The 22,316-nt window shown below is 50.4% G+C and overlaps 1 protein-coding gene across 2 annotated transcripts in view; it reads left to right on the top strand.

Annotated features, from left to right (window-relative positions):
- Positions 1–22,316, top strand: part of CALN1 (calneuron 1) — a 366,396-nt gene that overhangs the window by 103,055 nt on the left and 241,025 nt on the right. For both annotated transcript variants that reach the window (XM_042971106.1, XM_042971105.1), the window contains exon 2: positions 15,267–15,410. In XM_042971106.1, coding sequence (XP_042827040.1) covers positions 15,335–15,410 — 76 coding nt within the window. In that variant the 5' untranslated portion in view covers positions 15,267–15,334. The remainder of the gene's footprint in view (positions 1–15,266; positions 15,411–22,316) is intronic.

Below are 22,316 nucleotides of genomic sequence, written 5' to 3'. Positions count from 1 at the left end.
TTTCTGTTGGGGCATCCTAGTAAAATCTTTTGCATATCCGACTATCCCTTTGTCGGCCATATGTCAATTTATTTTGGTTTCCTTTTCCCAGGTTTTTTTTGCCTTCATCAGTTTTTTAAATGTAGGAACCTGCTTTCAGTTCTTTAGAAAGATGTTCTTTTTTTGCTGTCCAATTCATTGCTTTAATTCCCTTTGTTAAGTTTTCAAAAGCAGATTTGGGTAGATGTGTGATGGACAGTTGTAACTTAATATTTTCCAAGTTCTCAACTGATTATTTCAGCCCTGGATATTAGGCGATGCATCCTTTTCTCCATGGTTTCATTGTTGCCTCATCATGCCGTTTGCTTCCATGATTTGGAAGTCTGCGTGGACATGTGTGGCCCGGTAGCTTCCTCCCAGCTGGGTCACCCGCGCTTTAGGAGAAATCAAGAATGATGTGTGTGAGTGTGTGTGCACGCGTGTGCCTAACTGCACGTACTCGTGTCTTCTGGAAGAGTTGGCTCACTCTCCTGTGACTCACTTAGGATTAAGTGTCTGGGTAGAATTCCTAAAGCAATTTCCCCCCCTTATCTGAGCTGCCCTTTTAACACTGGAGGGCTGGGTTGAGGCCAGTCTGCCTCAGCTGATTTCAGTTTTATTTCTCATGCTCGAGCCAGTGCGAGGCTTTGAAAATAGTCTTTTCAAAGGTGCAGACTCATTTTGATAGAGAACCAGCGTGTTAAAACAAAATGAGAGAGTTGGCAATTTTAAGCAAATAAATTGCTTCCTATTGATAATGGGATATTTATGCAGCCTGCGGTGGAGAACAATTTCTTTCGTATCCAGGCCCGATATTTATCGGTGATCCGGAAGGCAGAATGGAGGGGCAAGTGGTGTGGCCAGAGCTGATGGGAAGGCTGGCATGTGGGAATTTGGGGAGCTAGGGGAGGGAGCCATCCCGTGGCCTTCCGAGGGGCCGAGCGGCCCTGTGTCAGCCCAAACCTCCTGCGCCTTTTCCTTCTCACGCTTTTCCAGGGGGGCTCAGACTCACGCTGTTTTAAATTTCATCTGGCTACCATTCTTTAGGCAGCAACTCCGGGGCTGACTCTATTTGTGAGGCCAGTAGGAACGAGACCCGGGCCGTGCTTATGTGTGTCCTTGCACGTGAGAAAAGGAAGGCCTGGTTTGATGAGTCAAAATTGACAAATTACACAACAGGAGGGGAATCGTTTTCTGGAATGGAGCCAATGTCTCCAACTCCCACCGTTTGTCATTTTGCCCCGAGTCTCAGTGCCATGAATTATGTGGAAGGTGACGTTACGAGAAATCTTGTTTTGTGGGCTGAACTGCCCAGGCAGTGTTCGAGTCTCTTGGACCCTCTTTTAGGCCCCGGCCCCGCCTCGGTCGAAGAGACCGCAGGATGGGTGAATTTGGTGCCGAGAAGTCAAGGGAAACAGGTGTGACCGTCGCTGTCCTCTCGTGCTGCCGGGTTAGCCTCTAAAACTGGTAGATGCCTATGGCCAGGAGGGCCTGCCTGCTTCCGCCTCCCTTCCTGATCTGTGACCGAGTCTGTTCCGGGCGGGGCAGAGGCCAGGGCTGGAGGTGCAGCTGGGAGGTTTCAGACCTGAAGGACGAAATCTGTCATTCAGCCGGTGTTATGTGTTAAGACTGGGGGGGCCTGGGGGGGCACCTGGGGGGCTCCGTCCGTTGAGCATCTGACTCTCGATTTAGGCCTGGGTCATGATCTCTCGGTTCGTGGGATCCAGCCCCACTGTCAGAATGCAGAGCCCATTTGAGATTCTCTCTCTCTTGCCCCTCTCCCCGCTCATGCGCTCTCCCTCTCTCTCTCTCCCTCTCTCAAAATAAATAAATAAACTTAAAAAAAGGATTGGTAGGCCTGTGGGGGCTACAAAAACAAAGACTTTTCTCTGATCTTCCAGAATGTCACATCCCTCGGGGACTCCAGAAAGGTGGTTGTTAAGTCGACGTTGGTACGGAGGTGGGTAGCCTGTGCCGCTTCCTTGGCAGTGAGCGAGAGCTAATTGCTCAGTGGAGACATGGGAAACGGGATGATCCCACTACCGAGGCAGTGATGGGGGAAGACACTGGTTCAGGGGCGACGGGGAGATCTTGGGGCAAGCTCAGGAGGCTGCTGGGGGAGAGCCTGATGTGACGAGAAGGGCGAGGGCCAGAGAGTGATCGTGAGATAGAGGCTACCCCGGGGAAGCCGACACAGGGGACAGGCCAGCCCTCCTCCAAGTGTGGGTCCTGAGCTACTCGGGCAGAGTGAGCACGATTTAGTGAACCGGGGCGTGCTTCGAAAAGAAGAAAGAAAAAGAATAGGAAATATCAGTGTCACCGGCAGAAAGGGTGTGTACTGTTTCAGGAGGTATGTGTTTGAAGAGGTCGAAAATGAAGCTCAGGAGGACAAACCCCGGGGCGGGGGCGGCCAGAAGACCAGGGTTCAGATCACTGTCCTGACGCCACCACATGGCCTTGGGCGAGGGCTAATGACAGAACCTACCTCATGAGTTGTGAGGCATGAATGAGCTAATATGCCAGGGTGCCTGGCCGGTTCCCAGTCGGTTCAGCACCTGACTTCGGCTCAGGTCATGATTTTGCGGTTCGTGAGTTGGAGATGCACCCCCCGTGAGCTCGAGCCCCCCTTCGGGTGAGCCCCACTTCTCTCGCTCTGTCTCTCCCCCTCTCTGCCCCTCGCTCACTTGTGCCCTCTCTCTGTCTCAAAAAAAAAAAAAAAAATGAGCTAATACACCAAGAATGCTCAGAGCAGTACCTGGTACAGACCGAGCACATAATCGACGTGAGCTGTCTATCACATAGTAGTTGGAACCAGAAGAAACTGCTGATATTTGACCATTTTTTAGCTGTACAAAAGCAATTTTGTATGGTTCGACCTAATGCACACACATACGCACACCTTCTGTGTATTATAGCTATGCGTCTGTCATGATGTGCAATGCGTTTCTTACCGTGGGGCGGAAGGAAAAGGCCGTGTGCTACGCTGGCTTCCCCTGGCAGGATGTGGAGATGAGGCAAAGGTTTTAATAACCAAATGTGACACTTTCATAGGCCCTTTGCTCTGAAGGTGCCCATGATGTGCTCTTTGGCTTTGTCTGTCGCTCTTCCATTCATTGTCCTTTAAGGATGGATGGATGTGCGGGCTTCCTAAGGGCCCCCCTTACTCAGTAGTGGGTCACACAGAAGGCCTGAGCCCCCCTCCTGCTCAACCCCAGACCCTCTTCCTGGGTGTTCTCGAACCCCGTGTGCTGGGCTGCACAGAGCCTTCTCCCTTGGCACGAAGTGACAGAATCAAAACAAAGCTGTACCTCCTTTAAAATGAATCTTTTCCTTGGGGCCGCCTGGGTGGCTCAGTCGGTTAGGCGTCCGACTTCGGCTCAGGTCACCATGTCACAGTTCGGGAGTTCGAGCCCCACATCAGGCTCTCTGCTGTCAGCGCAGAGCCTGCTTCGGATCCTTTGTACCCTTCTCTCTCTGCCCCTCCCCTGCTGGCGTGCTCTGTCTGTCTCTCTCAAAAGAAATAAACTTAAAAAAACGAATCGTTTCCTCGTTACAAAACAAAAACAGTAATAGCCCCTCGTGTTTCCTTGGGCTTGGTTCTTGGTCCTTCTGTTGTAAACTTGTTTCCTGTTTCCAGCACAGGAGAGATCACAGAGGTCGGGGGAAAGATCTGGTGTCTAGAATGATCCTCCGGGAGGGCCAGAGAAAGAATCTGACTTCCAACCACTAAGCTGTCCTCCACATTCCCTTCCCACTGTGGGCTCAGATTGGGTCCCCCTCTCCCCGTCGGCTGTCCTCTTCGCTATTCGGTTTCCGTCTCCTGGGACGAGGCCCCCAGTGCCTAGAGTGCTGCCGACGCACAGGAGGTGCCCAAGGCATATTTGTTGGCTTGAATGGAGTTGAGTGATCTGAAGAGAAATTTAGCTTCTTAAGAGAATCGGGTGTGAGCCACTCCGGAGAGGATGTCTCCCGCTCTCCACTCAGCTTGCTTCTGGTTTATTTCTGGAACTTGGATCTTGTTCTTTTGGCCTCCACGTGGGTGCTAAATCCACAAAATGATTTTGTTTTCTCGGATGTTAATGATTCTCCGATCTCAGGATATTAACGTTTGTAGCACAGGAACAGTGTGACTTAATGAAAAATTAATTGTATTGATTGTTACCGTCTTGTTCACAGATAAATTCCACTCGATGTGCTGCTTGCGATATTGCTGTAGATGCCAAATGGTCCAGCGCCTAAGTTTCTGTCCCGGGCTGCTTGCCTCATTTTCTCGGAGAAGGTGCTGGTTGTTGTGTGAGACGTGGCTCCTTTGGTGCAGAGGCACCAGGCTAGTCCCCATGAAGCTGTTCGGTCTGCTGGGCCGTGGGAGCTGGGCTGTCTCCTCCTGGGGCAAACGGCCCCACATCCTGCCCCCGAAGCAGATCTAGTCTGGGGTCAGGAGCATAGCTCTCCTCCACTCACCCTTCTTCTTGCCTCATCAGGGAGCCCTCCTTCCCTGTGAGCTGGTGTGGTGAAAGAGTGTCAGTTGTCTGCTAATGTGTTGATGGGTGGCTGGGGTCCTTGGATGGTTTCAGGGTGGGGGCTGGTTGCCGGGAAGACCGAGGTAGGATGAGAGGGTCGGAGCCTTTAGCCTCATGCCCCGGCTCCAGGGAGGGGAGAGGGTTGCGGATCGAATTCGATTCCCGGTGGCCAGTGACTTCATGAGCCATGTTTACGTGACAGAACCTGCCGAGCCCTAAATGACAGGGTTTAGAGAGCTCCCGGCTTGGTGAGCACATTGAGGTGCTGGGAGGGTTGTGTGCCCAGGAAGCTCCACACCCCCTCAGCCCCGTTCCGGATCTTGTTTTCGACATCTCTTCATTTGGCTGTTCCTGAGTTGTATCCCTTATAATAAACCAGTAAATGTTAAGTAAGGAGCTTTCCAGAGCTCTGTGAGCCATTCTAGTGATGATCAAGCCCAAGGCGGGATCGTGGGAACCCCAGACTTTATTATTATTACTCTTTTTTAATGTTTATTTTTGAGAGAGAGAGAGAGAGAGAGAGAGGACACACTCCAGCAGGGGAGTTTGGAGAGAGAGAGGGAGACACAGAATCCGAAGCAGGCTCTAGGCTCTGAGCTGTCAGCAGAGAGCCTGACGTGGGGCATGACTTCACAAACTAGACCGCGAGATCACGACCTGAGCCGAAGTCAGATGCTTAACCGACGGGGCCGCCCAGGTGCCCCGGGAACCCCCGACGTTATAGCTGGACATTCAGAAGTACAGGTAGCCTAGACTTGCGGCCGACGTCTGAAGCGAGGCCAGTTTTGTGGGGCTTGACCTGTGAGGTCTACACTACCTGTGAGCAGTAGTTAATGTCAGAGTTGGATGGAATCACCAGATGCCGGATGGATATCCAGAGAGTTGGAGAATTAGTAGGGGTGGGGAACCCCCCCACCCCCCAGCTGGTGTCAGGTGTTGCGAGCAGAAATGGATCCTAGAGGGCAACTTGGCAATATGTATTAAGTGCCTTAAAAATGTTCCTGCCCTTTGACCCGGCAGTTCCATTCCTGGGATATCATCTTAAGGAAATGAGCATCAACACACGTGAAAATTTCCATACACGAATTTCCAAGGCAGCATTGTTTAAGAGCAGAAACGATCTCAACGTGCCACACTCGGAGCGTGGTGAGCCCAGTTGCGCTGTAGGCATATTACGGAACGCCACGTGGCCATCAGAAGTGATGCTCTAAAGACGAATAAACTGTATGGAAGATCGAGATGGTTGTGTGTTAAATGGAAAAAAACGTGCAAAGCTATAGAGAGTGCATGATCCAAATGTAATTAAGAATATGTGTATGTAAAAAGTTTGGAATAAAATGCCATAATGTATTATTAGCGGTGGTTATTGCTGGCCGGTGAAGTAGATGATTATTTTTTTCTTTATACATTTAGGGGGCGTTTTCCTGAGGACCATACATCAATGTGTAACCTGTGAAATGTTGCATCCCTGTGCGGGTCTAGCTCTGGTCTTTTGACCCCAGAGGTCAAGTCCAGAACCCCCCAAGAACGGAAACTGCCCTTCTTCTCTCCTCACTCATCAGCTTGTTGTTTTGTATAAAGACCCTCCGGCCATTCTCACCCTCATACATATTCACATCTAATTTAATGATTTTTCCTTTCAGCCCTGCCTGGAACATTCTGTCCAACACAGGGTGCCCCTGGCTGGGATGGGCTTTCATTGTTAGTGTCTATTCTAATTTGCTTTGCTCTTTTACTGTTGGGGAATTTTCCATCAGCTGAAGCAACCTGGCATGCTAAAAGCAGAATTTTCTGCTTTATCTATGGAGGTATAATTTTGGGGACAGATAAACTCTGTGCCAGCTCCTAAGCCCTTACAAATGGCCCTAACTTTTTGACTGCCTTGTGCCACCCGATTTTAGGAAAGAAATGATTATTTTTCATGACCTGGGGATATGGAGTCTCTGTCTAGTTTCACCCCCTATTGAGTTACTGAGATGCTTTTCTTTCTGAACGCCAGCTAGGGGAGGAGTTGGCTTTGTTTTTTAATGCAAGGTGCCATTTTGACCATGAGGTAAGGAAAAAGGCCAGACACATGGGGGTGCTTGAGATACCCAGGATGAGCAGTGCCTCGCTGGCCCGCCAGTCTTGAGTGCTCTGAAGGCCCTTGAAGTTTTTCAACACAGGCTCTTGTCTGTGCCCAGGGTTACCAGTGACTCATGGGGAGTCTGGGGCTGGTGGGCTTACAGGAGCCCTGCTCAACTCTATATTCTAACCTTAGATCACAGAGGCAATTATGCCATCTGGGAGGGATGGTCACTATGGCCAGCCATATCTTTTTGCAGGTGCCTCCCAACAGGGGCCCTTGCCTGCCACCCTCTTGGGAGAGTACATCCCTTCTGCCCCCTCGCCCACGCTGTGCCCCTACCGGAAAGCCCTCTTTGTTGCACTGACTACAATCCTCAGCCTCCTTCCGGGCTCTCCTAAGGCTCACCTTGTTTGGTTCGAGACAGATTATGCTTAGATCCTGAGATTGCCTTTGCTGATAATTTATTTAATCAGGTTCATTGTGGGAATTATCATTTATAATAGTAATATATCATAAGCCAGTAGCATACAGGAGAATGCCTCCTAAGTAGCCAATAAAGGAATAGCCTACTTCAGGCTAGGGAGAGATTATTGACGTTATTGTTCAGGCCAAGGGGAGAGGAAAGAAAGAAAGCCCAAAGTTGGAGGTGTGCCTTTCTATGAGTTGGTTCTCGGTAGAGTCCGTCCTTCCTACTAAAAGTTGGGTACCAGCTGCCGGCTTAGGTCGCTCACTGCTGGGGCAGGGAGGTAGGAGGTGACGGTACCTGTGTTGGCTGCAAGGTTGGCTCTTGGCAAGGTTTTGTTGGCTCTGAAGATGGTTTTACTCCAGGGACAGTTACGTGGCTTGTACCGCTGACTATGGGGAGACGTTCCGTCTCTTCCTGAGATTGCTGCACAGTTTAAGCACCACCGCCAACCAAGATGAGCCTGGCACAGCAAGAGCAAGTGTGTGGCAGGGTCTTCGGAGAGCCATTTAGATCGGCGAAGAGTGGCCTTGCCCAGACCAGATGCTCTCACGTTGCTGGGTGCACCTCCTGGTTTTTAAAATGGAAAAGCCCATCACGTGATGGGCACCGTTGCCGTCACAGTGGTGTCAAGGACACAATGGTCCCCTCTACTTCAGGTGCGAGAGTTGGATAAGAAGGTCCTCAAATCCACCTTCAGCACAATGTCACCAAAACACGTTATTCAGAACAAATTCAAACCACAAATAAGCTTTCGACACATGGATTTGCGATCATAATGCATCAGTAGGCAGCACACCTCCTCCCCCATGTAATTGCCAGGTGTTTTCTTTAAAAAAAATTTGTTTTAATGTTTATTTTTGAGAGAGAGAGAGAGAGAGAGAGAGAGACAGAACATGAACAGGGGAGGAGCAGAGAGATAGGGAGACACAGAGCCCGACGCGGGGCTTGAACTCACGTGGGATCGTGACCTGAGCCGAAGTCAGACGCTTGACCCACGGAGCCACCCAGGCGCCCCTTCCAGGTGTTTTCTGTTTCAACTTCTCTCTCCTATCTCCTGGGCGCTCTCTTTTCCCTCGGGTACACCTTGCATTCTTTCAGCCTCCTTTGTGAAACAGGACTCCACTTAGATAAAGGACAGAGAAATAGAGAAATGCCTCCAGGGTTGGGACCCCTCTTAGTAGTGTTCCTTACCATCTACGTCTGTGCAAGTAGCACAGAATGAATGATCACTTTGTCGAAATGGATGGAGTCGCACCGCAAACAGCAAATAACCTAGGAGTGAGGATCCTTTAGCCCTTTGGAGAGAGTACCACGAAAAAAAAATCCAGCTTAACAAAGGGCATTATACAAAGCAGCACGGAGCCCCATCCTGCCCCCCGTCTCTGTGGCCTGTCCCCTCACTATTATGAAATGCGGGAACACTTCTGACCCCACTTCCTCCTGGCACATGGGTCCTCCTTGAGGACCCCGCCCCCCTGGCTGTCGGAGGCCTCACCTCTGTGTTCCTGCTTATTGAAACCAATTAGTTGTATTTGTGGACTGATTGAACAGAATTGAATTGGAACTCATTCACGCTAAAACCCGCATTGGGATCGAACCAGCATTTTATGGGCAATTACGGCCATTCTGTTCCCACTTTCCGTTCTGGTTGGGTACCCAGTATTACTGTCAGCAGTAGCTGGTCCCGTATGGCCAAATGCTCACCAGATCTGGCCGCCTGGCACGTCTCACGGTCCTGTACAATGTGTGACCAAAACGCCCCTTCCCTTCCCTCTCTGCAAGTATGTGCCTCCTCCTGAATTCTCTCTCGGTTAATGTGATCGGTCCTCACCCCATCAGGCCAAGCAGAAACCCCAGCATCATCCTCAACGCTCCCTCTCCTAGACGCTGGACTCCTGAGCCCTCCCGCCTGGCCACGCAGAAAAGCCTCAGACCCTGTTAGCAGCGCTGTGGGGGTGAGCCCGGCTTCCTCACCTTCCCGCAGACTGTGGTGAGTCCTCCCAGTAAGGCCCCCGCTTCTCACCTCCCAGCCACTCCGATGCCGGAACCCTTGGTTTAAAAACCAGTCTAGGGGCGCCTGGGTGGCTCAGTCGGTTAAGCGGCCGACTTCGGCTCAGGTCATGATCTCGCGGTCCGTGGGTTCGAGCCCCGCGTCGGGCTCTGTGCTGACAGCTCAGAGCCTGGAGCCTGTTTCAGATTCTGTGTCTCCCTCTTTCTCTGACCCTCCCCTGTTCATGCTCTCTCTCTGTCTCAAAAATAAATAAATGTTAAAAAAAATTAAAAAAAAAAACCAGTCTGATCCCGGGGCGCCAGGGTGGCTCAGTCGGTTAAGTGTCCAACTTTGGCTCAGGTCATGATCTCACGGTTCGTGAGCTGGAGTCCTGTGGGCTGGCAGCACAGAGCCCGCTTCGTATCCTCTGTCCCCATCCCGTCCCCACTCTCTCTGCCCCTCCCCCGCTCACACACACACACACACACACACACACACACACACACTCTCTCTCTCTCTCTCTCTCTCTCTCTCTCTCAAAAATAAACATTAAAAAAATCAATCTGATCCTTTCTTTTATTGATTGATTGATTGGTTGATTGGATTTATAACCACTGAGGACTCCGTGTGGCCTACAGCAGGGCTTGACAAATTTTAACCATAAAAGGCCAAAGTGTGAGTATTTCAGGGGTCATGGGCCAAACTGTCGCTGTCACGACTTCTCAATTTTACAGGTGTAGTGTGGAAGCAGTAGGACTGTAGATGACAGACCCAGACAGTGTGTAAATGAGCAAGCATGGATGCATTCCAAAAAAAACCCGCCTTATTTACCAAACAGGTGGGGGGCCACATTTGGCCACAGGCCACCATTTGCCACCCCTGGTTTTCAGGGTAAAGGTCACACAGCTCCCAAGGCCCTTTGCCATCTCGTCCTCGTGCACTTCCTCCCCTCATCTCTCTCTCTTTTTTTAATGTTTATTTATTTTTGAGACAGAGAGAGACAGAGCATGAACGAGGGAGGGTCAGAGAGAGGGAGACAGAATCCGAAGCAGGCTCCAGGCTCCGAGCAGTCAGCACGGAGCCCGACGCAGGGCTCGAATTCATGGACTGTGAGATCGTGACCTGAGCCGAAGTCGGATGCTCAACTGACTGAGCCACCCAGGCGCCCCCTCCCCTCATTTCTTAATGCCAAAGGATTCCGGTGTGACCCTTCCATAGGGTCATCTCTCTCGTATGGAAGGACATCCATGGGGTTTTGTGTGGACTCCGATTCCTGCTCTTGTCATTGTCTGGTATGAAGATCCCATTACCTCTCGGTCTAGACTAGACTAGACCAACTAGACTATAATCTTCTCATAGCTTGGCAAGTTTCTTTTGCTACCCAACTGTTCCAGCACAGCATATGGCCTGTAATAAGTAAACAGCAACTCTTCATCGAATGAATGGTTGTATTAATCACCTCTAAGTATTCATTCATCCTTCTCAGAGAAGGTGCAAATCCTTCTAAATCTCTTTTCTCATTGACCCAGTCCCTGTCCTATTAATTTTCCTGAATAAAGACCACGAGGCTCCGATCGTGTATTTTCTGGTACACTTCTGTGGGTATTTAATAATTGCCATGCTGAACTGCATGTCTCTGGTTCCGCCATTTCTCAGTGACGTCTATCAACAGAACACATCTTGTTCGTTAACAGAGTGATCGCTTCTTGTGGCTGAAGCCCATATTCTTCCTAGAGACACATGTCTGTGGAGACTAAGCAGATTTCACATCTAGCAGGGATTGAGATAGGAAAAAGTATTGTTCTTCATTACTGAGTTGAGTTTGCAAATTAGCGCTGTGAATTTCAGCTGCTTCTTCAAGGCCAGAACGCTAGCCGACGACTGTTGACTCTGGTTGGATGTCATCTCATGCACACTTTATTGGAGTGACCTGACTGATGAATCCGTTCTGTATGATAGTCCAGCCTCTGCCATTGTTTTTGCCCGAACTGGCTATGTCCCTAGAGAGCGTCATGGACCCAAAGCCTGGTTCTTAGGGATACAGGTCGTCCCAGTGGTGGCTCTGATATTTTTAAGAAAATACACTTGCTGGTGTAATGAGAAGTAAATCTTTTGGGCTCTAGAGCAGCGTGCTTTCTAGTCAAGACCTTGCTCGGCCCCAGGACATCAGGGTAGAGAGGCACTTAACCATGGCCACTTTCATACACCACAAACTGGCAGTGGGACAGGCTCTCGTCACCGCCACTGTCCCCTCTACTGTGGCCTGCAAAGGCATCTTGGAAGTGGAAGAATCACATACCGTTGCCTGATGTGCACATATTGTGTGAGCATGAAATGTACTTAAAGACCAAAGCACAGCACGCTTATGTAACCCTGAAGCACCAGGGACTTTAGCCCAGAGAGGGGATAAATTCCAGGGAAAAGTGCTCCGCATTACTGGGTTGTTCCTGCAACTTGATCTGTGGTCCCCACTTCCCAAGGATGTGGCCAGTGGCCAGAGCCCCTTCGTGTTGCCAGCAGCCTGCCCTGTAGCCACAGGCAGGGGGATCCGGCCTGCTTCCGTGTCTCCGCTGGTTTTATGGGCATATTTCTCACACCCTGTTCTGCTATTAAAAATAAAAATAAAATGAGGCACACATCACATGTCTCCGGCTGCAAGACCCATTTCCTTCTAATAAGCTTCTCGTTTGCCTGGGCTTTCCCTACCCTGGAAAGATTAAATCTCCAGAGGCTCCTATGATGGATTTCTAGTTTTGTACTTTTTTTTTTTTTTTTTTGTCCCTGTTATTTTGAAAGAAAACGAAGTTAGTGAGCTTTGTCTGCCTTTGCAGACACACACTCTCTCTCTCTTTCTCTCTCTCTCTCTCTCTCTCTACCCAGGAGCCAGGAGCAGATATTCTGGGCAAACAGAATTACAGCTTTGTCCCACTTACTGGGGGCCACAGAAAACAGAACTCTGAGCTGATGTGTACCTGCGCGGTGCTGGAGCAGGGCTGGAGCAGGGCTGGCCTGGTTACTCACGGCAGAACAGCAAACCGTGGGGGTTCGAGGACTCGGGGAAGCGTGTCCCTTCCCAGGGCAGTTCCAGGATGGACGCTGTCCGACTCCAGCAGCCCAAGGGGGAGGCAACTGTAGAGCAGCCCGGGCAGTGAGGTGGGGATCAGGAGGCATACCCTTCAAGGCCCTCATTTCCAGGCCGAGTTCACAAACATCCCTGGTCTGGCCTCTCCGAGGTGACCCGTGTAGGGATACAGGCCAGTTCGTTTGTAAGTTCTAGGACATACAGGGGATCCCCGGAAAGAGGCCAAGCCCTGTAATAGCCAGGGAGCTCACGACTGAGTCAGACGGAGGAGAAGTGGAGATGTGACTCGGGAAAGGAGAACAGGGGGCAGAGGTCAGCCGGAAGCCGGCCATCCAGATGGCCCGCCTAGGACCCTGGCCTCTTCTTTGACTCCAGCCTGGGCCCCTGTCATCATCTGACATTTTCTATTGCCGCATGCTTTGTGCCAGTTCTGGAAGTAGAGGCCTGATGTAGAGGCTAGCACCCAACCCATTTTTCAGAAGGGGGGATTGAGGCTGAGGGAGAAGCCCGCCCCCGCTGCAGGGCAGGGTCAGGCTGACTTCCTGGTGAGCTGACTCCCACCTTGGGAGCCCCTGCGTCTGCATCCTCCTGCCCTTGGCATCTGGGCTCAGGCCATATGAGGCCGTGGTCTCCGCCCCGCTGTCCTCGAGTGCTGAGTGCCATGACCTCAAGCTGAGCAGTGGCTCTGAGCTCTTTCCGGGCCACCTGGGACTTGGTAGGAAAACATATGGCTGCCTTAGGGAATCTTGGGCATGTTTCATTGGTGAGAAAAGCCTAAAAGCGCAGACAAACCCCTTGATTCAGAATTTGGACCAGACTGAAATTTTTTCTTTATCCTCAATGGAAAAAAAGAGGGGCGTTTGAACAGCAGATTAATAGGGTATGAAGGAGAACACAGGCTTCCTGTTCTTCTCTTAAACACTTTAACAATGTCCACAGATCCCCAGAAAAGGTCTGGAAGGACCTTAGGGATCCTCGTGGCCAACCCAGCTCATTTTACACATGAGAAATCTGAGGCCTCCGGGTTTGGCTGTGGACCTAATTAGCTAATGCGCCTGGCCAGGAGCCTAGGGTCCCGGCGCACAGGCTGGTCTTCTGTCTGCTGGAGCCCACACCTATTCTCAGAAAGCATTCAGCAGGCAGAATTCGTACCCATGGTGAATCTGCTACTTACATGGGATCCTTACTTGTGCAGGGAGGATCCACCATTGGACACCTGTCTGGGTAGCGCCCCCTTCAGGGTGTGGGTGAGAGTCCGAAGACGGATGACCCCCCCCGCCCCCCGACCAGTAACAGACAGGGAGAGAACATTGGCCATGGTGAGCAAAGATGTTTTTGTGGGAGGCCTGACACGCTTTGGGCAGGTAAAGAGGAAGACAGGACATCTCAGGTGGAAATACCGGCTGGGACAGTGCAGCGGTCAGAAAACGGGGCCCTGGAGGTACCAGGCCCTCATCCCTAGAGCCTGTAAATATTTCCTGGGGAAAAAAAGGCTTTTGCAGATGCTAAGTTGAGGGCCCTGCGGTGAGGAGCTTATCCTGGGTTACCTGGGAGGGCCCTAGATGCCCTCATGAGTGTCCTGATAAGTGAGAGGCAGGGGAAGATGGGAGACAGCAGAGGAAAAGGTGATGGGGCCATGAAGGCAGAGAGATTGGAGCGACCTGGCCACAAGCCGAGGAACGAGAGGCAGCCACCAAGAGCTGGAAGAGGCAAGGGACAGATTCTGCCCTAAGAGACCACAACCCCGTCCACACCTTGATTTTGGTCCAGGGGTACTGATTTCGTGCTTCTGGCTTCCAGATGCTTCGAGAATAAATTTCTGTTGTGGTAAGCTGCCACGTTTGTGGTGATTTGTGACAGCAGCCGAGGGAAATTGGTACCAACGGGAAGGGACGAAGCTTGTTTGGGTGAGGGTGTGGTTCAGGGTATTTGCCGGGAGCACGGCCAGATATTTAGGGAGGTATTTAGTAGGTAAAGGGGTTAGGCCCAGTGTCTCATGTTAGTTGGAGGAATTCCTGCAAGCTTCTGCATGGATCTTTCCCTCCTGGCTGGAGCGTAGGGCTCTGGAGGAGAACCACGGCACCCAACAGATTGTTGTTCGTTCTCTGCGGCACTTAATTCCGTGCTCCCTGGGTACAGACAGCTGATACTTGTTGAACAGCATGATGGATGTTGGCAGCTGCCATACCTGGGCTTGCACCGGCTTTATTGATGAGCGGTCAAAGCCGGCCAAGTCTGCTGTTCAGATCCCATTGATGAACCTGTCATCTTGAGACCACGGTCTCGAGTGACTTCCCTGTGCCCTGCCTCGCGGTGGTAGGATGTGGTGGGACGCACCCAGCCCACCCAGGACTGACGGGCTGCCGGGGCTCTGGAGGGAGGGGCTCTGGGTGGAACGCAGAACAGCTCAGGTTGGGGTCAGAGGACAGGCGATCACCTGCCGAGTGGAGTGGCCTTATTGATAGCAGAGTCCAATTCTCCGCCGGCCCGGAGAGGATGTGATTAAAGATGCCTTTTGGGCCTTTATGACACTCTTATCGATCCGAGGTTGTTTATAGCCATAAAACAGCTGTAAATTAGAGGCATGAGATAAAAACAGGAGGATACTTAACTCCTGTCTTCCTTTGAGGTTGAAAGAGCTCTCTGTACCTCTCCCACAGCAGTAGGGAGCTGAGACACCGGTGGGCAAAGGGGAATCTCTTCTTTCCTGCAAACGAATGGCCCAGGTTAAGAGGCAGCTCTCTCCTCACAGCTGAAACCCAACTGCTCGTTCCTGCTCAGGAAGTGTCCTCGGTTAACACGAGCGTCAACTGGGACCACAGTCCAACTGTGCGCTGACCGCGGGGTTTAAGGATGGTCCGGGCCTTCCGAAGCTGGTTTTCTTTTTTCCCTTCCCTTCCTTAGTTCGCATTTCCTTTTCTCTTCCTTTCTGTTTGCTTTTTCTTTTCTTCCTCTCTTTTCTTTTGTCCCTCTTTTGGCTGCTTTTTTTCATCTGATTAAACGGTTCTGACCTATTGCTATTCGTAAAGCAGTTAGGAGTGTTCAGCAGAGTATCACCAATCATTTCAGCGCAAGAGACCAAGACGTGTGACCGTTGGACCTTCTTTGCTTTCCCCTTGTAGAGATCCGAGAGGCCTTTCGGGTTCTGGACCGAGATGGGAACGGCTTCATCTCCAAGCAGGAGCTAGGAATGGCCATGCGCTCTTTGGGGTACATGCCGAGTGAGGTGGAACTGGCCATCATCATGCAGCGCCTGGACATGGACGGTGAGACCCCGGCACGCGGCACGGCCCCCGAGATGAGCCCCAGCTTGTCAGCAAGACTCCCCCCCGCCCCCAAGCTTATTCATTTGTTTTGAGACACAGAGAGTGTGAGCAGGGGAGGGGCAGAGAGAGGGGGAGAGAAGGAGAATCCCAAGCAGGCTCCGAACTGTCAGCGCAGAGCCCCACCCGGGGCTTGAACTCATGAATTGTGAGATCGTGACCGGAGGCGAAATCAAGAGTTGGACCCTTAACTGGCTGAGCCACCCGGGTGCCCCAGCGAGACGTTGGTGTTAAAGGGCCTTGCACTTGGGGTCAGAAGGCTTGGGCTCATGTCTCAGTTTACATTTGAGGGCTACATTAGGGTTTTTCAAACAATATTCCGTGGAGTCCCAGGGCCCTGCAGAGGTGGTTCTGGGGCCACTGGCAGGGCAGGGTGAAGAAGGAGGCTGGGCGAGTGGAACAGCCACCATAATTCTTTCCATCTCCCCTCCCTCTCTTTTAAATAGCGTTACTGAGCCAGAACTCACATGCCATAACATTCACCCACTGAAATTTTGTGAATCAGTGGCTTTTAGTGTATTCACAGATTTGGGTAACCAATGCCATAATCAATTTTAGGACATTTTCACCACTCCGAAAAGAAGCTCTGCCTTTTAGCTGCCACCTCTCAATCCCTCTATCACCCAAGCCCTAGGCAACCACCAATCTGCTGGTCTCTGTGGATGTGCCTCTCTGGACATGTCATATCAATGGAATCCCACAACGTAGGGATCCTTTGTGACTGGCCGCTCTTACTTAGCATAATGTTCGTAAGGTTTCTCCATATTGTAGCGTGTATTAGTACATTTTTTTTTTCTTTTTTACGGCCAAATCATGTGCCGTTGTCTGGGTATAACAGCTCTTTCCTATCTGTTTTACTTACTGGGTTTCTATATACAACCTCAAAGGGGCGGGGGCGGGTGGGGGAGTGAGGTTTCACTGTACTTTCAAAAAGTTCTAAAAAAACAACACCTGACATCTCTGAGGTTCTTTCCTCGTCTAAAACCCGGAGGCTACCCCAAACCTGTTGTGACCCCCCCGACGTTCAGATTCTGCCTTGACTGAAGGTCCAAGAAAAAGCCTTCTTATTTATTTATTTTTTTCAACACCCTCCCCCCCTCTGAAAAGCAGCTTGATCCCGGGCCTCCGGGGTCCAGCGTGGTGGGCATTGGGACTCTCAGGTAGAGCATGAAGTGTGTAAGTGAAAAAAAGGAAGCAGGGGATGATGGGGTCGGGAAGTCCTTTGAAGGAAAGGACCATGGGAGGGAGATGTTTGCTTGGCCTGCAAACATACAGGCCAGCTTGCAACTTGCAACTTGCAAACTTCCAATCTTCCTGATTGGAAGAAACCGCTCGCTCCTGTTACTTTGCTGGAGTTGCCGGAAGGATGATAATAAGGGTGGCCATATGGCGAATGAACCCCAGCGCCAACCACGAAGCGCAGCTGTGACCATTTATTTTCTGGTTCAGGAAAGAGATGTTTCATCAGGGGTGTTCAGCGGTATGAGCAGTCCCAGCCTTGTCCTTAACGGCTCTGATTGATTGTGATTCACCATGTCTTTGCAGGCCTGATTTTGACCTTGCTTTATATTTAGCTGCTTGCTTTAGATATTTCTGAAAAGCCGGAGCGAAGCACATATCGTATAGCAAAGTCTGTTTTCCGTTGACCCCCATCATCATTTCGGAGATACATTTCCAGAAAAAGTTTCCTTCTTAAAATAATAGAAATCTTAATTTATACCTCTGTTCGTGGAACGAAGATTTTGCGCTTTTGAGTCTCTGCCCACAACTCGTGTAACAAAACCTAAGTGGAATGGACTAGAAGCAAATGGAATTAGTTATATTTAATAAAAAAAAAAAAAATGAGCCAGGGCTATTGTGGGTGAGTTACTCCGATGAAATCGTGGGGTCTGCCTCAAAGTTCTTTCCGGTTCTTTGTGTATTCAGTCATCAGATCTCAGCTCACAGGGAGTTTTTACATTGTTGCAAATCTTCCCTGATTCCACGAGGTCTTGGAGTCCCGAGGGATCTTGTGCGCCCGTGGCAAATTTCCGTTCGGTTTAAGAGCTTTCAAGTGTCACCAATTTACTTACCGCTCATCTTACTCAAAGGAATGCCAAAGGAAGAACTTCCCAGAAGTTAAAAGAACTTCACAGTTCTCTTGCAGAGAATTTCTGTTAGTTCCTTTAACAAAAGCTGAGGCCATCAGCTGCTTTGCAGTCACTCCATCAGGTAAAGACTTTTACTTTTTTTTAATATTTATTTCTTTTTGAGAGAGAGAGAGAGTGCAAGGGCAGAGAGAGAGAGAGGAGCACAGAGAATCTGAAGCAGGCTCTGTGCCGACAGCAGAGAGCCCGACTTGGGGCTCAAACTCATGAACCTTGAGATCATGACCTGAGCCACCCAGGCGCCCCACATTTCTTTACATTTGAAGTTCAGCTTCTTCGAGGTTCTGTTTTGTTGCCCACACAAGCTTTAATACAGAAGGTATGAAGACAGGGCAGCCGTGCACAGAGAAGGAACTTTCTACCCAGTTTATTAATTGCCTAAGCGTGAAAAGAACTAAGTGATAGATGCCCAGTCTGAGACTGAACCGTGTCTTTAAGAGTTCTGCAAAATGACGCTGGTAAGTGACATTTCTGGGGTACTGCATTCTGGATATGGATGGACTGTTTTTCAGTGTCTTTCTCTGAAATGGGCCTTTTGAGCTTCTGTTAAAACAAACAAACAAAAAAATAGGTCCTAATTATATCCTTCCTTTCTAGCTTCTGTAACTGGGAGTTCTCCACGGAGATTCAGCCTTACTGAATTAAGTTATTCTCTGGCATGAAACTCCTGGCGTGGCAGAAATTTTTATGGGGATAATGCCAAAAACACGGGGTGTCTGGGCTGCAGCCTAAGCTCCATGCTTAGCTTGTAAGATGATGGTGCCTCCGGGCCCGCAGACCCCGGTGTCCCGGGGCAGCGGGAGAGGGGGCAGTGCCTCCGTCCATCCAAGCTGGCCGTGATTAGGAGCGGGTCTGGCCCACGCACCGCTCTTCTCTTTCTGGGGTCCCTGCCGGTCTGCCCGACGGTGAGGTCATACCTTCGGCACAAGGCCCGGCTGGAGTAGCCTAAGTGTGTCTGTGCAACCCAATTTGACACATGAGGCTTTCATTAGGTGGTTCCTCGGGAGTGGGGTGCCTTGCCGCCTAAGCGTGTAATAGCAAGCTCCCTGGATTAGGCAGCTCGGCGGGATTTCCTGGACACAGAGCCCGCAGCCAGACAGCTGCAGCCTGTGTGTGTGGAGCTGGTTTTCCAGAGGACACCATGGAAGGCAGGCTGCAGGGTCTGGGATTGCTGTCTGGGCCTGTGGCCAATTTGCATTCAGTGCTGCCCCTGCGTGCGTGTGCGTGCACACGCGTGTGTGCGCCGTGAGGGCAGATGTGCTCAGAGTTAAATAAACAGAAAACCAGAATTTGCGCCTGATGCCCATGGCTTCCTCTTTGGCCCTTGACTGCAAAGGCTCTTTCTCGTCACTTTGACTCCATTCCACACCCCCTGGTGCTCGCGGTTCTTCTTCCGTTTTATCAGCCTCTGCAGCCGAGGGGACTTTTGCCCGAACGCCAGCTGGGAACCAGAATCCCCCTTTCCTGGATGCTTTTGGCCAGGATCTCCCCTTCAGCCCAGAAACTGCAAGCCTGCAGATCTCGCATTGCAGCCCCTGGAGGCATTTAATTAAGCCCAGCGCCCTAAGACCTGCCTCGCATGTGGGGGAAGCAACTTCTCTCCATTGCCTCTTGCTACTGGTCATGTGCCGCCTTTGGAAGAATTGACAAATTAGTCACCCCAAAAAGTATCTGCACCCAAAAACAGTATCTGCAAAGCTTACCACTTTCATAGAAGCGGGTTGAGAAAGGCTGCTTGAAAAGGACTCGGGTTTTCTGCCACGACCCGCCTGTTCCTCACACCTCTGCGTTTCCCACGGTGGCTCCGGGGGCCCCTCCGAGCCTGCAGCCTCCTTCACAGGGGAATAAGGCCCTGGTGTCTTCAAGTCCCAAGGGCTAGTTTTGACAGCTCTCCAGATTTTAATAGTTTCACCAGCCACACCCATGTGGCCATCTGGAACGAATTCAGCTAGCTTTGCACACAGTTTCCCAAAAGCAGTCAAACCAAAAGACATTTTCGGCCACTTGGGGCCTCTGCAAGGGCCCCACTCGCGGGTGCTGATGCCGACCTCTCCCCCTGCAAGCTTCCCTTGGGGGCTCCTGCCCTTACAGAACAGAAGGCCCTCTTTTGAAACCAAGGTAGGCCTTGCCTTCTTTCTCCTCGATTTCCTTTCTGCCTCTCGAAGGTGCAGAATGTCAGGAAATTCCAGCAAATGTGGGCTTTTGAAATGACTTCCTATCTCCTAACGGGTTCGTAGTTTGCTTTTAGGCCCACCTCTGTCTGGAGAGTGAATTTGACCCCGTTACCTCGACCTTGAAAAGATTTATCAGGCGGCCGCTGTGTGTGAACTTGCTCATTTCTGTGGTTGGCCAGGTTCACTTTGGTTCATTTTGAGACAAGTCACTGAACTGCAAAGAACAAAACCGTGGCCGGAGTCACGTGGCACCGTTAGCAATGGGCCTGTTGTGCCCACGCCTTCGCATGCACGTCTTCCCCACCTCGGCTGCCTGTTCCTTACAGGTACGTCCTTTGCCGATTAGTCACGATCATGACCTCTCCTGTGACCATTTGCGATCTCCTAGAAGACGAAAGTGGAAGCCTAATTCGGAGGAGCGCTCACGTCTGCCTCACATTCATGCAAGTCTGGTACTGGTTTGGATGCTCTGGGACTGTTGTGAGCTAGAACGCACGCTTGTTTCCTGTGTGTGAGGGAGGATGCTTGCCCACAGTCTGCATGAGTGAAGCAGAAGGCGTATAGTGGGCGGAGGGACACTTGGGGCTTTGTAGCCGAAAACAGAAGGTCCTGAACCTGATGCACATCAGAAAACACCTGGGGGGGCGTGTTAAAAAACAGACCAGTAGAGTCAGACTCACAGCGGGGCCCAGAAGCCTGCAACCTTCTTTAACAATCTCATCAAGTTACAGACAGCAGTGTGTCCACTGACATAACCAGGGGACTTTGGACCCAAGGAAAAATCTAAAGCTGTGAGCACTTGTCTGAGCAAGAAGGTCTGACTTAGAGGTAAATGCCTGTAAGGCAGAGGAGATTTTTCCTTTGGGAATTTGACGAAGGACGAGGACAGTCTGTGGTCGGCCAGCCCTCCGGATGCCCCAGCTTTCTCCCTCCTCCGTCCGTGGGCCAGGGACCTGCAGACTAGGCATCACCTGGGAGCTTGCTTAAAATGCCAAAGCTCGGGTCCACCCCAGATCTGCTGATTCAGAGCCTGCATTTTTTAAAGTTATTTACTTATTTTGAGAGAGAGAGCAAGCGAGCTCACATGGGGGAGGGACAGAGAGAGGGAGAGAGAGAGAGAGAGAGAGAGAGACAGAGAGAATCCCAAGCAGGCTCTGTACTCATGTGGGGGCTCATAGTCACTAACAGTGAGATCATGACCTGAGCTGAAATCAGGAGTCAGACGTGTAAGTTGGACTGAGCCACCCAGGTGCCCCAAGAGCCTGAATTTTAACCACAGTCCCAGGTTATACATATATGCAGGAAAGTTTGAGAAGTGCTAGTCTAAGGCACAACTTTGAGAAGGTGTTTCCTTGTTTGAGGTTATCTCCGTGGAGTGAGGCCCCTCCCCAGTCTCCTGCCAGAAACTCGCCGCCCAGGGATTCGCGACTTACAAACTGGAAGTAATTCACAAAGCCAAAGTCCTGGCGGAGGTCAGTTACAGGAATATATCCAAATATTTGCCTTTGTGAATACTCACAAATAGCATCAAACTATTATATATGTCACTCCTTGTCAGTGCACTATTGCTGAATGTACTTGGATCTTGCCATGGTTAAGTCTTAGCTGGGTGAGGATAACGATGACCAACGCTTATGTAAGCTCACCATGTCCCCAATAACAGCAGAATAACACAGGTGCAGTCTTTACCTTGGCCACACACTGTTATAGGCTTCATTAACTTTTTAACTTTATTAACTTCTTTGTTCTCATATCATAGGTACTAAGTAGTAGGATTCTCATTTTTGTAGATGACAAAAATGAAGTAAGTAACTTGCCTGGTTCACGTTGCTGGTCAGACCATATGAATTTAAGGTCTTAACCACATATCTTGTAGATACATTATTTGTGTGTGTGTGTGTGTGTGTGTGTGTGTGTGTGTGTGTGTGTGTGTGATTTTGGTAGGTATAGGTCACTTAGGGTGACAGCAGGGCATTGAAGCGGTGACTAAACAGGACACACACATACACACATACTCCAGGGTCATGACGTCACCTAGGTATTTCAGACCTATAGGTGAATGTGTTGGTTACCAATTACTGTTCCAGATAGTCTCCTGCTGTCACCTTTGGATGGATGACAAGCTCCAGCCACTTCTGAGGTTATGCTGGTAGGAGTCAAGCCTGACCCTAGAACAGAGTCTATGAATTGAAGGATGGTTGCTCGTTGCTTTAAGGAGGGGAATCCTTTTTAGGTCCTCTGGGGATATATAGTTGGGGTAGATGTTCATGAGAAATCAACTCCAACCTTCCTGACTCTGGGAGCAATTCCTTCTTCTGTGTTATGCCAGGGAAAGTCTATCATCTTAAACGTATTGATAGTTGGCCATATTGAATCCAACCTTCAGCCAAAGATCAGACTGTCTGAGCCACTTCTAACTACCCAAACCAAGGTAATAAAAACAATTTCTGGTAATGAGTACCCATTTCAGTAAGAGCGTCCTCAGCGGATATTATATTCCCTCTCCCTTGTTTTAGCGCCCTGGAATC

This window comes from Panthera tigris, chromosome E3 (assembly GCF_018350195.1).
Source record: "Panthera tigris isolate Pti1 chromosome E3, P.tigris_Pti1_mat1.1, whole genome shotgun sequence".
In the NCBI taxonomy this organism is placed as follows: domain Eukaryota; kingdom Metazoa; phylum Chordata; class Mammalia; order Carnivora; family Felidae; genus Panthera; species Panthera tigris.
The sequence above is the reverse complement of the archived record's forward strand: the minus strand, read 5'-3'. Positions and strand labels throughout refer to the sequence as shown.